At 44.1% G+C, this 16,158-nt stretch overlaps 1 protein-coding gene across 5 annotated transcripts in view; it reads left to right on the top strand.

The window, feature by feature from the left end:
- Positions 1 to 16,158, top strand: part of NR6A1 (nuclear receptor subfamily 6 group A member 1) — a 247,673-nt gene that overhangs the window by 229,872 nt on the left and 1,643 nt on the right. For 3 of the 5 annotated variants that reach the window (XM_012555380.1, XM_012555377.1, XM_012555376.1), the window contains 4 exons: positions 739 to 966; positions 2,291 to 2,545; positions 14,058 to 14,179; positions 15,639 to 15,791. In XM_012555380.1, coding sequence (XP_012410834.1) covers positions 739 to 966; positions 2,291 to 2,545; positions 14,058 to 14,179; positions 15,639 to 15,791 — 758 coding nt within the window. The remainder of the gene's footprint in view (positions 1 to 738; positions 967 to 2,290; positions 2,546 to 14,057; positions 14,180 to 15,638; positions 15,792 to 16,158) is intronic. The other 2 variants (XM_004375655.2, XM_012555379.1) reach the window with 1 other exon arrangement.

The following is a 16,158-nucleotide window of genomic DNA, read 5'->3' as shown; positions in this document are numbered from 1 at the left end:
CCATTGTAGTGTGAAAGCAGCTATAGACAATATGTAAACAAATAAATGTGACTGTGTTCCAATCGAACTTTATTTACCAAAAGAGGGAGTGTGTTAGATTTGGCCTGCGGGCCATAGTTTGCCAACTCCTTTTTTATAGGAGATGCGTCTAAGTAAAAGCTAAAGGAATATGTATTTTTTTAATTAATTGACAAAGTGGTTAGATTTCTCCAAGAAGGGAGGAAGTAAGACTCTTTCTCTTCATACTTCGTTATAGCCTTTATTCATTCTGTTGTTCCTTAGTTTGTACCTTCCTTTGAATGTTTAGGGGTTGTTGTCATATGCCACATTCCCTGCTAGGTGTTGGGTTTGTTCTGTGGCCTGGCAAAGTATTTAGCCTGTCTGTGCCTTGGTTTTTCTAGCAGTAAAATAATACACCTACTTTTGTCTTATCATAGTCTTATCAGTATCCATTGAAAACTCTAGATATGGCACCTGCACAAAGAATTTATTTAACCAATATTTATTCAGTACCTACTCTGCCAGGCACTGGGTGTAATAAGCCACACATACACATATCCACACAGAGTCCCTTTCTCACAGATTGGAATTTAGTAGGGAAGACATGTATTTGGGTATTACTTGAGGAAGACAGAGACCTCGTGCCCACAAAACACCTGAGCCACCTCCTGGCTCATTTCCTTTGAGTAGACGTTAGACCTGCTGTGATTCTATTTGACGTGAGACTTTTCTCTCCAGTAGGTCTGTGGAGCTAAACGGATTCATGGCATTCAGGGAACAGTACATGGGGATGTCTGTGCCTCCACACTATCAATACATACCGCACCTTTTCAGCTATTCTGGCCACTCGCCACTTCTGCCCCCACAAGCTCGCAGCCTGGATCCCCAGTCATACAGTCTGATTCACCAGCTGGTGTCAGCCGAGGACCTGGAGCCATTGGGCACACCTATGTTGATTGAAGATGGGTGAGTGAGCCCTGCCCTGTTTGGCCCTTTATAGCCTCAAAATGTTCTCCTACCCCCACACCCTCTGCAGCCCTGGCTGCTGTACCTCATGCTTAGGGATGAGTGGGGGGATAATGAGCCGATGACTCAAGCATCAGAGGAGAAATCCATGCTTATCTTTGAAGTCAGTGTTCCCTCTTTTTTTTTTTTTTTTTTCTTATGTGTCTTTTCTTATAGAGTTGGGACTATTTATCAGTCCCTGTGGAAATGAGGGGTAAGCCAGGCCCTGGGATGGGTCTAAGCATTTCTATGCTAGAAATGAGCTATACTTCCTGGGATATTCATACATCAAGTCTAAGCTTTTTAACAAAGTACTCAAGCCCCTAACTGGTTGTGGCCTTCTACATCCCCAGCCAACACACTCATGGTTACCCCTGGTAGCAGTGACTGCTCTGTGTACAGGCGTGAGTGGGTGGAAGGAAAACTTTCATTGGTCAGTAGGCTCTACCTCAGATAATAGTTCAGCCTTTAGGCCCACCCATTGCTTGCACCCATTACTCCTTTGGCCTGGAGCATAGGCTGTTGGAGTGTTAATCAAGCTTAGATCTTCAAAAGGTATTTTGATATTTCTTAAGTGAGTCTCTAGTTTCAGAACAAGAGACTCAAATATCCACCCACAAGAAGGCTACACAAAGCCTTTATAAATCTGAGCATAGGGGTTTGGGGGAGGAGTCATGCCAAGGGGCCTTGAGGGGAAAAACCTGAGACCCCTGAGTCAGTGGCCTCTGAGGCCCCTTCTAGCCCAGAAATGCAAAATGCCCTGCTCCTTCCGCCCAGCAGTAGCATAGAGGGAGGGCTGAGCAACTCTGGCCCCTGAACTCTTGCCACCAGGGGGTGCAGTGAGAACAGGAAAAGCCTCTGGCCATGTTCCATTCTCTTAAGCCATCTGGCCTGGAAGCTCTTTTTTGTGTCAGTTCCTGTGTTGGCTGGGCACAAGATCTACCCCATTGGAGCTCTCATTGCCAAAATTAGGACAGGACTGACTGGGAATTTTCTCTTAAGACATGGAGCATTAGCAGATACCCTGATAATTATACAAATTTCTAAGCCTCCTTATCCCTCAGCAACTCTTTCTTACTAAACCTGCTCCTCCAGCTCTGAGGGGCAGCTGCTGGCTTCAGTCCTGTCCCTTATCAGAAGCTTGAGTTGAATGGAGCTGACATCCATGGTCAAGGGCAAGGAGCCCACTGCCACAACCCTTTGTGCCCTCAGGAGTACCCTCTCCCTATGCCCCTGTCCTCACACTCCAGCCAATGGAAGTGACATTTCCCTATCCCCACCCCAGGTACGCTGTGACACAGGCAGAACTGTTTGCCCTGCTTTGCCGCCTGGCCGATGAGCTGCTCTTTAGACAGATCGCCTGGATCAAGAAACTGCCTTTCTTCTGCGAGCTCTCAATCAAGGATTACACATGCCTCCTGAGCTCCACCTGGCAGGAGTTAATCCTGCTATCCTCCCTCACTGTTTATAGCAAGCAGATCTTTGGAGAGCTGGCTGATGTCACCGCCAAGTACTCGCCCTCTGATGAAGAACTACACAGGTGAGGGCTGCTGACTGGGGAGGAAATCTCAGGCAACCAAACCACTATCCTTGCAAGCCAGGTTTACTAGCATTCCAAAGGATGGACATTAAAGCCATGTAGGCCTGGATTTGAATCCTCGCTCAGCCACTGACTAGCTCTGTGACCTTGGCCAAGTCTTTGATCCTCAAGATCCAAATTCATAAAACAGGGATGATGACACTACCTTCTCAGCCAAGTTGTTGTGGGGAATAAATGATATTGTACAGTAAAGCTTAGCACAGTGCTAAACTCTTATTTTTATCCATCTGCATCACTGAGGCAAAATAATGCATCTTGGAAAAACAGAAATCTGAATTTTGCCTAAAATATGAGCAGCTCTGAGCTGTAGTGTATAATCCAAGAAAGAGACCTACAAGTCATCATGGTACCTATTGTGTGTCAGGCACTGGGCTAGGTGGTTTATTTTATTGTCTCATTTCATGCTCACAGCATCTAGCATTATAGATGTTATTTTGCCTATTTCGTAGATGAGGAAACAAGTTCTAAGAGACCTGCCCTTTTGGATTTGAACCCATAGCCTGGATTTGAGTGCCAAGATCCCAGCCCACAGTGCTTTATTAGCCAGGCCTTGCTCTGCCCAGAAGAGGGGAACAAGGAGAGGTGCAAAGCATTGTGAGCTATAGTCTATGCAGGGTGGCAGCTGCTTCTGGGTCTGCGCAGTGTCGGGCTGGGTCGGGGGCCCCGGGAATGTAACTGTGAGGCTGCTGTGAGGCCCCTGCTGCCCTCTGCCCGGAGCTGGGGGTGGTTGGTGTTGGTGACCCCAAATCCTGTCCTCTGTGCCCATCTCCCCTGGTCCTACACGTGTCTTCACACCCTTATCCCCACTACCAGCACAGTGACCCACAGTAATCCCGCAATGGCTGAGTGAAAGAATAAGTGAGCAGTAATTAAGTCCTTTAGGGGTCTCAGTTTCCATATTCATTCAAACAAAATTGAGCACACCTAGCATATGTCAGCCACTGTTCCAAGCCCAGGGGATACAGCAGCAAAGAGAACACACACAAATCTGTGTCCTCATCAAGCTTATGTTTTTTAGTGGCATTGACTGATAATAAATGCCTGCCTAACTGCAAAGCTTGGGCTCTCACTGCATCTTAGCTGCCTGTTGTAGATTGTTCCCTGAATGGTGAGGTGTTAAGAGCATAGGCCTAGGAGACTAAGCTGTTCTCTCCACTGTTGTCTGGCATAAAGTCTCATCCCAGCTGGCCAGGATCCTTCTAACCTACTTGTCTAGAGCAGATCTCTCTCCCTCCTGCTCCATGGCCTGTCCAAGCACCCTTTTTACTCACTCACTCTGGACATATGGGGCACATTTTCTGATCCCTAAATCAGGACAAATGACCTGTTGAGATTTTTCTGGCTTATAAGTTCATGCATATGAAAAGTCTTAAAAAAGCTTAAATCGCATGTAAATAGACATTTTAGGAAACCACCTTTATCGAACAGTATAAAATAATGGAAGTCATGGGATTCCAGGGCACCAAGAAAGAGGAAAGAAAAGGTGCCCCATCGATGAAAATCAGCCCCCATGCTTCTCTACACAGAACTGGGGAGCATATCCCCTCTGACATGCAATCATGGCCTAACTACAAGCCAAGACACAAGTTCAAGGACCCTTTGTGCAGCTGAGGGAGGGAGGAAGGAGTCTGAGTACTGGCTCTCCTCCCTGGTTTTCTAATATTTCCTTATTAATGGTGCTTACTGGCTTCAGAGTGATCTGTAAATGACAGAGTTTTGAACCCAGCTGACACTTTGTCCTATAAACAGAGCTATTTGACTTTGCAGATGACCTAACCCCTTGTCCAGGGCCTCCAATTCATTGTTTCCATCAAGTTCCTGTCTCCTGCTCTGTAAATCTGGGCCGACAGGGTGTTTGGATAGCATTCACCCTGCTCTGATTATTGTCAGGGTTTGCAGAGCTGGCCCAAGAAGCCCACCCTCCCCATTTGCCTGGAATCCATCAGTCCATCCTGGGCTGCCTACAGGATCAGCCTCTGGACTCTACTCCCTGTAGAGTAATAGATTTTCCCAGGCTCCCTATACTCTTCTGTCAGTTTGTCGTACTGTGGGGGCTTGTGTGCTGCTGTGATGCTGTAAACTATGCTACCGGTATTTCAAATACCAGCAGGGTCACCCATGTTGGACAGGTTTCAACAGAGCTTCCAGACAAGGACAGACTGGGAAGAAAGACCTGACGATCTATTTCTGAAGAAAATTGGCCAGTGAAAACCTTACAGATAGCAGTGGAAGATTGTCTAAGTGCCAGAAGATGAGCCCCTCAGGTCGGAAGACACTCAAAATACGACTGGGGAAGAGCTGCCTCCTCAAAGTAGAGTCAACCTTAATGATGTGGATGGAGTAAAGCTTTTGGCACATTCATTTGCTGATGTGGCACAACTCAAAATGAGAAGAAACAACTGCAAACATCCATTAATAATTGGAACATGCAGTATATGATGTATAAATCAAGGAAGATTGGAAGTCGTCAGAAAAGAAATGGAACTCTTGAAGATCAGTATTCTAGGCTTTAGTGGCCTGAAGTGAACTGGTATTGGCCATTTTGAATCGGACAATCATGTATTCTACTCTGCCAGGAATGACAACTTGAAGAGGAATAGCATTGCATTCATTGTCAAAAAGAACATTTCAAGATCTATCCTGAAATATAATGCAGTCAGTGATATAATAATATCTGTACCCCTACAAGGAAGACCAGTTAATATAACTATTATATAAATTTATGTACCATTCCCTAATTACAAAGAAGAAATTGAAGATTTTTATCAACTTCTTCAGTCTGAAATTGATCAAACATGCAGTCAAGATGCACTGATATTTACTGGTGCTTGGAATGCAAAAGTTGGAAACGAAGTAAGATCGGTAGTTTGAAAATATGGTCTTGGTGATAGAAACAATGGGGTAGATCACGTGATAGAATTTTGCAAGACCAATGACTTATTCATTGAAAATACCTTTTTTCAACAACATAAACGGCAACCGTACACATGGACCTTGCCAGATGGAAAACACAGGAGTCAGATCGACTACATCTGTGAAAAGAAACGATGGAGAAGCTCAGTGTCATTGATCAGAACAAGGCCAGGGACCAGCTGCAGAACAGTCTGTCTTAGTTATCTAGTGCTGCTATAACAGAAATACCACAAGTGGATGCCTTCAACAAACAGAAGTTTATTTTTTCACGGTCTAGTAGGCTAGAAGTCCAAATTCAGGATGATGGCTCTAGAGGAAGGCTTTCTCTTTGTTGGCTCTGGGTGAAGGTCCTTGTCATCAATCTTCCCCTGGTCGAAGAGCTTCTCAGCACAAGGATCCCAGGTCCGAAGGATGTGCTGTGCTCTTTCTTGGTGGTATGAGATCCCCCATGTCGCTCTGCTGTCTTCTCTCTTTTATATCTCAAAAGAGGTTGGCTTAAGACACAACCTAATCTTGTAGATTGCATCTTACCTAGTTAACGTAACTACCACTAATCACATTAACATCATAGAAATAGGATTTACAATACATAGGAAAATCACATCAGATGACAAAATGATGGACAATTACAAAATACTGGGAAACGTGGCCTAGCCAAGTTGATAGATATTTTGGGGGGACACAATTCAGTCCATGACACAGTCCATCAGTTGCTCATATACAAGTTCAAGTTGGAGCTGAAAAAAATTAAAACAAGTCCATGAGAGTCGACAAATGACCTGGAGTATATCCCACCTGAATTTAGAGACCATCACAAGAATAGATTGGACACATTGAACAGTAGTGACTGAACACCAGACAAGTTGTGGAATGACATCGAGGACATTATATATGACAAAAGCAAAAGGTCATTAAAAAGAAAAGGGAAAAAAAGACCAAAATGGATGTCAGAAGAGACTCTGAAACTTCGCTCTTAAATGTAAAGTAGCTAAAGTGAAAGGAAGAAATGATGGAGTAAAAGAGCTGAACAGATTTCAAAGTGCAGCTTGAGAAGATAAAGTAAAGTATTAATAATGAAATGTGCAAAGACCTGCAGTTAGAAAACCAAAACGGAAGAACACTCTCAGCATTTCTCAAGCTGAAAGAACTGAAGAAAATATTCAAGCCCCGAGTTGCAATATTGAAGGATTCTATGGGCAAAATATTGAACAATGCAGGAAGCATCAAAAGAAGATGGAAGGAATACAGAGTCACTGTACCAATCAAGAACTGTTGGTACTGAAGGGAGATGTCCAAGCTGTACTGAAGGCATTGGCAAAAGACAAACCTCCAGAAACTGACCCAATACCAACCGAAATACTTCAATAAATGCAGTCAATGCTGGAAGTGCTCTCTTGTCTATGCCAAGAAATTTGGAAGACAGCTACTTGGCCAGCCAACTGGAAGAGATCCATATTCATGTCAATTTTAAAGAAAGGTGATCCAGCAGAATGTGGAAATTATTAAACAATATCATTAACATCACATGCAGGTAAAATTATGCTGAAGATAATTCAAAAGTGGTTGCAGCAGTACACCGACAGAGAACTGCCAGAAATTCAGGCCGGATTCAGAAGAGGACGTGGAACAAGGGATATCATTGCTGATGTCAGATGGATCTTGACTGACAGAGAATACCAGAAAGATGTTTACCTGTGTTTTATTGACTATGCAAAGGCATTTGACTGTGTGGGTCATAATAAATTATGGATAACATTGTGAAGAATGGGAAGCCCAGAACACTTAATTGTGCTCATGCGGAACCTGTACGTAGACCAAGAGGCAGATGTTTGAACAGAACAAGGAGATACTACTTGGTTTGAAATCAGAAAAGGTGTGTGTCAGGGTTGTATCCTTTCACCATATTTATTCAGTCTGTATGCTGGGCAAAAAATATGAGAAGTTGGACTATATGAAGAAGAACTCAGCATCAGGATTGGAGGAAGACTCATTAACAACCTGCGTTATGCAGATGACAGAACCTTGCTTACTGAAAGCGAAGAGGACTTGAAGCACTTACTGATGCAGATAAAGACTACAGCCTTCAATATGGATTACACTTCAACATAAAACAAAAATCCTCACAACTGGGCCAATAAGCAATATTACATAATTGGAGAAAATATTGAAGTCGTCAAGGATTTCATCTTACTGGATCCACAATCAATGCCCATGGAAGCAGCAGTCAAGAACTCAAACAGCATATTGCATTGGGCAAATCTGCCGCAAAAGACCTCTTTAAAATATTAAAAAGCAAAGTTGTCACCTTGAGGACTAAGATGCACCTGACCCAAGCCATGGTATTTTCAGTTGGCCTCATGCATGCAAAAGCTGGACAATGAATGAGGAAAGATCAAAGAAGAATTGATGCATTTGAATTATGGTGTTGGTGAAGAATATTGAATATACCATGGACTGCCAGAAGAACAAACAAATCTATCTTGAAGGAAGTAAAGCCAGAATGCTCCTTAGAAGCATGGATGGCGAGACTTCATCTCACCTACTTTGGGCATGTTATCAGGAGGCACCAGCCCCTGGAGAAGAAGGACATCATGCTTGGTAAAGTAGAGGGTCAGCGAAAAAGAGGAAGCCCCTCAACAGGATGTATTGACACAGTGGCTGCTACAACGGGCTCAAACATAGCAATGATTGTGAGGATGGCGCAGGACCGCAAATGTTTTGTTCTGTTGTACATGGGGTTGCTATGAGTCAGAACTGACATGACGGCACCTAATAATAATAATATAATAACTCTACAGGTAGGCAGGAATCATTGGAAGTGCAGGGCTTTCTATGGCTTTGAGCTCCATAAGGTACCCCATCCCACTGTAGCCAGTCCTTTGAGCCCCCAAGACCAAAGCAGGGGCCTGTAAAAGCTGAATTATTGAGAGAATTTTTACTTCCTGGGGAGACTTCTTGCCAAGGAGGATCTAGAGCTGCACTGTCCAGTGTAGTAGCCACTAGCCTCATGTGGCTTTTAAAATTAAAATTTATTAAAATTAAAAATGCAATTCCTCATTTGCAGTAGCCACATTTCAAGTGCTCAGGAGCTACATGTTGCTAGTGGCTACTGTATTGGACAGAGCAGATACAGAACAATTCCATCATTACAGAAAGTACTATTGAACAACACTGACTCTAGAATTTGTGTTGCTGCTGACTGGGTTCTAAGGATAAGGAATAGTTTGTCATTAAGACTTTCACTCTGCTATGGAATCCTTTAATGAAAAATAAAAGTTATATTAGGTCTTCAGTATATTAGGTCAGATTCCATGGCCATTTAGTGAGCATCTATTGTTTGTGTAAGGGGGAGGGATGCTGGGGTCACAGATGATGCAGACATGGTTGTTGACCTTGAGAGTCCTTAATCTTAGCTTTGGAGTTTGGGAGGCAAATAGAAGCGGATATAGAAGTACAATGCAGAGTAATAATGGTGGAAATTGAGAAGTGTGTGAGGAACTGTACAAGTATAGAATAGGGAGTGAGCACCTCTATTTGCAGAATCAATGAAGGCTTACCAGAGGAATAGACATTTGAGTTGCACCTTGAGGTGAGATTTTTCTAGGTAGATTCTCGAGAACAAGAGAAAGGCAGGAGGATAACACAAAGTCCTAGAAGTTAGAGACCCTGCATGACTCGTGTGTGCAGGGAACCAGAAGCAATCCTGTGGATTAGGGTTCAGAGAGAATGTATATGAAAGAGATAGAGACAGAGAAACGAGGGGAGAAATGCCTGGAGACAAAGGTACAGACAAGACAGGTCATGAAGGTGCTCAATGCCAGTCTAAAGAGTTTGGATTTTATTGTGTAAATGGTATTAGGTCATAGGCAGTTTTTAAGCAGAGGAATTACATGATCAGGTTGCATTTTAGAAAGATCCCTGTGGCTGTAATGTTCAGGATGGATTGGCATGGAGAAGGCTAGAGCAGGATGGATGGGTAGGAGGCTGTTTATAGCCCAGGTAAAAGAAAACAAGGCCTGAACAAGACAGCGGTGACTGGAAACAGAGAGAGCACCACAAAGCTAAGAGGTGTCAAGGAGGTAAAGTCAATGGGAATGGAAAGTTGGGGATGACTTGGGTTTTTGGCCTAGGAAGCTAGGTGGGCACCAAGTCTTTTAACCATGATAATGGAGCCTGCAGAGGAACAGGATGGGAAATGAGCTATTCTGACTTTGGTTTGGGCTCTGTTGGGTTTGAGGTGCATGTGGGGACTGCCCAGGAGGTCAGAGGAAGTGGGAGTGCAAGAACCTCTGGAATCAGGTTCATCACTGTAAAGCAGCCCAGCTTTGCTAGAAACCTGGGGCGTGTAGTCTGTAATTGGCCATAGCTCTTTCCTACCATGCCTGTTCCTCCATTACTCCCACTTCTCTAAAATGCATTTACTTTTTCACAACTCTTGAGTACAAGTGAGTTTCTGCTGTCATGAAAAGGTTTTTCCCAGATGATACATGACCACCTCCTTTTCTCTTCTCAAATATTGAATCAAATTTATGGTGCCCATTTCCTTAATCAGTCTGTTATCAGACAGTGAGCCTGGTGAATTTGATTTAAAGCAGATTGTAGCACCAGCCAGAGACTGCTCCTGGCCCTAATCAGGGCTCCTTCACGCTCAAGAGAAGATGCTTTGCACTAGATGGGCTTTAGTGGACACTTCTGTTTCCTAAGCACTATCTCCATTTCTGCCAGATCTCTGGAAAGTTGCCTCCTGGCCTCCCTGCCCAGACCCAGCTATAAGGCTCAGGAAACCGATACAATCTTTTCTTTTTGCTGCAATAATAGAAGAGATGATGCTGATGCTATTGATAACAATAAGATTGCTAACAATTTTTGAGTATTTATCACGCCAAATTCCTTATTAAATACTTTACATATATTATTTGTTTAGTTCTCACCACCACTCTATGAGGCTGGCACTAATACTATCCTTGTTCTATAGATGAAGGAACATGAGATTCAGAGAACTGAAAACTCAAGGCTACAAAGGTAGAAGGAGATGGAGTTAAGATTATCATCTAGGTCTGTTGTGCTCCAAAGTCTAGGCTCTTTTCCATTATTCTATATACCAGTTGCTGTCAAGTTGATTCTGACTTAGGGTGACCCGATGTGTGTTAGAGTAGAACTGTGCTCCATAGAGTTTTCAATGGCTGATTTTTTTAAAAAGTAAATCACCAGGCCTTTCTTCCGTGGTGCCCCGTATGGATGGACACAGACCTCCAGCCTTTTGGTTAGCAGCCAAGTGCATTAACCATTTGCACCACCTAGGGACTCCACCATTACCCCATACTAAATTCTTATTCTTCCAGAGCCTTCTCAGAAGGTTTGGATTTGTCCTGAAGCTTCAGTCTGACTTTTAGTCTTGGAGTCTGTAACATAGGTGCTGAGATGACAGTTCCTCTCAGGTCGCAGCTGATGACTGCTCCAGGGGGTAGGTGTATTTAGATGAATGAGAAAGAGAGAACTGGACTTCTTAGCCCCCTTAATGGGACATAATTTACATAGTGTCAACTTCAATTGCTGACTGAATGGTCCAGTGGTTTGGGGGATCCTGGCAGGAATGTTTTCCTTGTCCTAGCATGTTTGTGTAATGGGAACCTAGAAGAAGAATGGGTGTGTTTGTCCAGCTTTCTGGCTTGAGTACTGATAATTTGTAGACAGGGAATACAGGGGCGTCAGAACTGTGGAGTGGGCAGATGTGGAGGAGGCACGGCTGCAGGAGAAAGCAGGCCCATAGAACAGAGAACAACTTTGTTTATCAAGGGGTGGGATGCGTGGTGTGGAGGAAAACTTTGCAGTCAGGCTGGTGGAGACTGAGTGGGGGCTGCTGGCTGGCAGCCAGCCCCTCACCACTTCCGGGGGTTCATGATGGTTTCCTGCCTTAGGAAATTTGAAAAAGAGGGCATGTGCTGTCCCCAAGAAAAAGGATAGACCTATGGTGTATGCTCTGGCCAGGCACTTGGGAGCTCCTTTGTATACCTCAGGTCAAGATTTGGCCAAGAACAGGTTTGGCACTGCTGGCTAGGGGGTCTGGCTGATAGCCACGCACCTGCGTGTTCTGCAGTGCCAGAGTGAGCACTTGGGGCAAGAGGTTGCTGATTAAGGGACAGAACATTATCTTTGCTTGCTACACTGCTCTGCCACCAGACAGATGCTAACACTGCTTCTCGCCTTGCAGCCTCCTTTTTTATGTCCTACCTTTTCCCATCCCCACCCCACCAAGCAAATGCTAGCAGGAATTTGAAGTAAACACCTTTTTTTCTTCTCAAGAACAGAAGTAGCCAGCAAAGTACCCTGATGAGGCGTGGTTTTCACTCCCAGGCACATGGCCTTCTGTCAGTCTCAGCATCATGGAGGCATTGTGGGAGCAGTTGTGTGCACTGCAGCAAACCCAGCACCCACTCAGAGCTGGGCCTTGGCCTGAGTTGCTGTGGGAACACAGATCCTGAGGTCCCCCGTGGTAGCATGTGGTTGCCTATCCCAGTTACTAGTTAAGAACAAAACAGGATCAAGGGCGGACAGTGTAGTGCTAAGAAAAGCAACAGGCTTGGAGTTAGAAAACCTGAGTTTGAACCTTGGCCCCATCACCAATTATTTGCTGTGTGACCTTGGGGAAGTCACATCTTCTGCTTCCACATCCCTAACATGAAGTTGGTATTGTTTATCTCAGAGGCTATCAATACACATGAAAGGGCCTAATACATAATAGGGGCACAGTAAATAACTTCTCTGAGCTTTAGTTTCCATGTATGAACGAAGGGGATTATAATTAATATCCATTTCATAGATTTATTGGTAGTATCCAGTGAGATCACATATGTGGAAGACTTAACAAAGTACCTGACAAATAGCAAACACTCAACCAGTGGTAGAATGGTAGATAATGTTGTTATAGTGGTTATTCAATATGAATTTGTCTATCAGCCAGTCTGAGGATGTATTAAAAAGTTAAAAGCTATTGGGCTATGCATAGGAGAAACTGAGTCTGCCATCATTGTTCAAATCAGCAGGCCTAAAAGAACTTCAGCTCAGGCTGACTGGAAGCCATGCCATGAGGCAGAGGGTCAGAGCTCCACATTGCAGGTACCTGCTGCTGCGGCTCCCCCTGGTGCTTAAGAAGTGGAGGTGCCTTTAGCCCTAACCACAGCTGGGCTTTTCCCCCAGGGAAGAGAAAATGTCCGGCTTGCCCAGGAAGCCAAGCCCTAGCAAAGCCTTCAAAGTCATCACAGAAAGTAGTAGATCCCAGAAAGCAGTAGTAAGTACATAGTACATCCCCAGGTGTTTTGAGACCTACCCAGATAGGACCATCTTGCTTGGCATGGGACTGCAGCACCCAGATCTAAATGTGTCACCGAGAAGCAGCCCTGGGGCTGAGCATCTACTCTCTGTGACCAAGCTGCATCTAAGGCCCATCTGGAACTCTCCTTGACCCACTGTCAAGCCCAGACCTAGAAGGGCTGAGGCCAGGCCTGATCCCAACTTTCATAAACTCCCACACTTCTGCTTGTCTGTTAAGACTTTGCCTCCTTGGTTTGGTGGTATCTCTACCTCAGGTATGAAGTATTCCCCACCATGACCCAGAGTATTAGGTCCCTGGGGTGGTATAACCTGGGGCTCCTTTGCCTAAAACTTGGTCTTTCTCCCAAGGAGCTCACTCCTAACTCAAATTAAACATTGTGGCCAGCTTTTAGCCCCCTCTCCTAAGGGATGCCAACTTATATTTGGAAAAATCAAGGCCTTGGGAAGTTAGCCCAGGTTTCCAGCTCTGACTTTACCACCAACTAGCTATGTGATTGTGGACCAATCCCCTTCCTTCTTTGAACTTTAGTTTCTTATCTGAACAATGATGATAATCTCACTTAACTCATAGAGTTTAGAGAATTAAGTGAGATTATGCACATAAAGTGTCCAGTACGTAGGTTGGCGTGGTGTGGTGGCTCAGTTAATGTTTCCCTCTCTCCCTAGCCAAAGTCAGGGATACCAGTATAAACTTCCACTGTGCATAAGCCTTGGCCCTGCTGGAAGCAGTGAACCTTAATAAATACAATCAGCAGCTTTCTCTGCATTGGGGCAGAGGCTCACATAGAGTCACCATGGCAGCTGCCATTGATACTGGAGGCTGCATCTCAACAATAACAGTATCTTAATAACCATACTACACATTCACATCTCAAACCTTCTTTGGCCCTTGTTACCCTTAGCAGGCAAGCATTATCACTCCCATTTTACAGCTGAGGACCCCAAAGCTGAGAGGGGTCAAATGACATCCCCAAGGTCTCACAGCTTGTAAATGATGAAGCTGGATTTGAACCAAGATTTGATTGACTTCTCCTGACCTTGGAAACCGCAGCTTGCATAGACAAACCATGGATCTGTCTGTCCGTCACAAATGGCTCTGGATTCCATTTCCCGTAGTTGCAGCCCTTTTCCTATTTTAGATACATTAAGGAACTGTAGGAAGCCCTGGTATCAGAGCCCACTGTTAACAGCTACGTCCATTCCCCAGATTTAGTGATGAAGGGATGGAGGTGATTGAGCGGCTCATCTACCTATATCACAAGTTCCATCAGCTAAAAGTCAGCAATGAGGAGTACGCTTGCATGAAAGCAATTAACTTCCTAAATCAAGGTGAGTGGTTGAGGGTGGGAAGAAGGGTCTTGGTTTTTTTGCCAGTGGGCACTTAGCCTCCTGTTTCACTCCCTCCCCTCAGGACTGTCATATAGAATCTGTACATTATGTGGGTGCCAACTCGGAAGGCCTGCACTCCCCCTCATCACCATCCTGCCCCTCTATGGCACAGGAATGCTTTGAATTTTTTTCTTCAAGCCTAAATGCCACAATCTCTGTAACTCATAGAGGAAGGAAGAGGATTCACTTTGTTTAGTCAGTTTTAATGCATTTAAACACAGACACCAAGGACAGTACATGCGTCATTTAAAATATGTACCAAGTTTACCAGTGACTAAAGAAGAGCAGAGTGACTGATGAAACTATTGGAGATAAGGCCTCTGTGACAGGCTGGCAGTGGTTCTGACGGCCCCTTCAGGGCAGAGTGGGGGTGTACAAAAACTCACACTCATACATGCATGCCAAGCATGGCTTTTAATTAGGAGAGTGCTGGATGTGATTTGTATTACCTGCAAAGTGGCACGTGGTAGCTGCTCGTAACCAGAGTATGAAGGAGAGTGTGTATTCTTTTTTCCAAAGTAGTATATGAGTGCCCTACTTTCAGAGTGGAACTGGGCTCTTTTGCTGCCTGTGGCACTGAAAGTGCTCCTTTCCTATACTCGGTTTCCTAGTGCAGAGACTCTTGATCCCCATCTCTTTGCTCACTCTTCCCGTCATGCTGGCCAAACCTCTTCCTCCTGCTTCTGCACCATTCATGCAGTTACCTGGTGTTCTGCGTCCCTCCCCTAGGCCAGGCCCTGTGCTGAGCTCTAAAGACATTGAAATAAATTAGACCCTAGGTCCCTGGCCTCAAGAAATAAACACTCTGATGGCACTTAACACATTAGTTAAACCTCAGATGGAGAAGAAGACATATGAGTTGGGCTTCAAAGGCTGAGTAAGATTTACATATAGAATATTCCTTTATGTTCTGTATATGAAAAAGGTGTGTTTATGTATGTGTATATGTATACATAGAGACAGAGATACAGATACATATAAAATGGAGGGATGATACAGGTCACAGGTAGAATAGTAAGAACAGAGGTACGTAGGAGATCATGTGTAGTGTGTGTGTAAGCATGAATGTATAGGTAACAGCAAGGTTCCTGACTGGCTTCAGCAAAGGGCAAATTTAAAGATATTGTGAAGGGTGCATTTGAAAAGGTAGGTTATTCAGTCATTTGTTCAGCATTCACTAGTGCCTGTTTTGTGCCAAACCCTGTGCTGGAGCTCAGTCAAGTGAGTATCCTTTATATTATTTCTCCCTCTTTTATTTCTCTTCCCTTTTTCAGAGTTTAGTTTCTCCATATGAGAAAGAGAAAAAAAAGATCTCCAGTTGTGACAATGTTTAGTAACTTTGAATTGAATTCAAGAAGCTGTTATTTCTTCCACCATCCCCTTTGTGATTTTTTCACAGATATCAGGGGTCTGACCAGTGCCTCACAGCTGGAACAGTTGAACAAGCGATATTGGTATATTTGCCAGGATTTCACTGAATATAAATATACACATCAGCCGAACCGCTTTCCTGACCTTATGATGTGCTTGCCTGAAATTCGTTATATTGCAGGTAACATTCTGAGACCCTGGCTTCCAACCCTTCCTTGCTTCTCCTAGCTTGTAAAGGGAATGAGGCAAGCAGTGTTATCAGGCCCATCATTACCTGCTTAAAAGAAGTACTACCCTTGCCTTCAGAAAAGTTATTAACGGGAAGTCTGTGTTTTCTTTGCAGGGAAGAGAAACTAACATTTCTTGAGCTCCTATAATGTGCAGGGTACTTTGTGGCCTTAAATCATTTAATTTCAGAACAATCTCTGCAAGGCTGGTGGTTGGCGACACAGAGGCTTAGAGTATCTCAAATTAATTTCATTTCCTGAATTGTACACTTTATTTTTAAAAGGGTGAATTTTGTGGTATGTGAATTATATCTCAATTTT

The sequence above is a fragment of the Trichechus manatus genome, unplaced genomic scaffold (genome assembly GCF_000243295.1).
Source record: "Trichechus manatus latirostris isolate Lorelei unplaced genomic scaffold, TriManLat1.0 scaffold00038, whole genome shotgun sequence".
Lineage (NCBI taxonomy): Eukaryota > Metazoa > Chordata > Mammalia > Sirenia > Trichechidae > Trichechus > Trichechus manatus.
The sequence above is the reverse complement of the archived record's forward strand: the minus strand, read 5'-3'. Positions and strand labels throughout refer to the sequence as shown.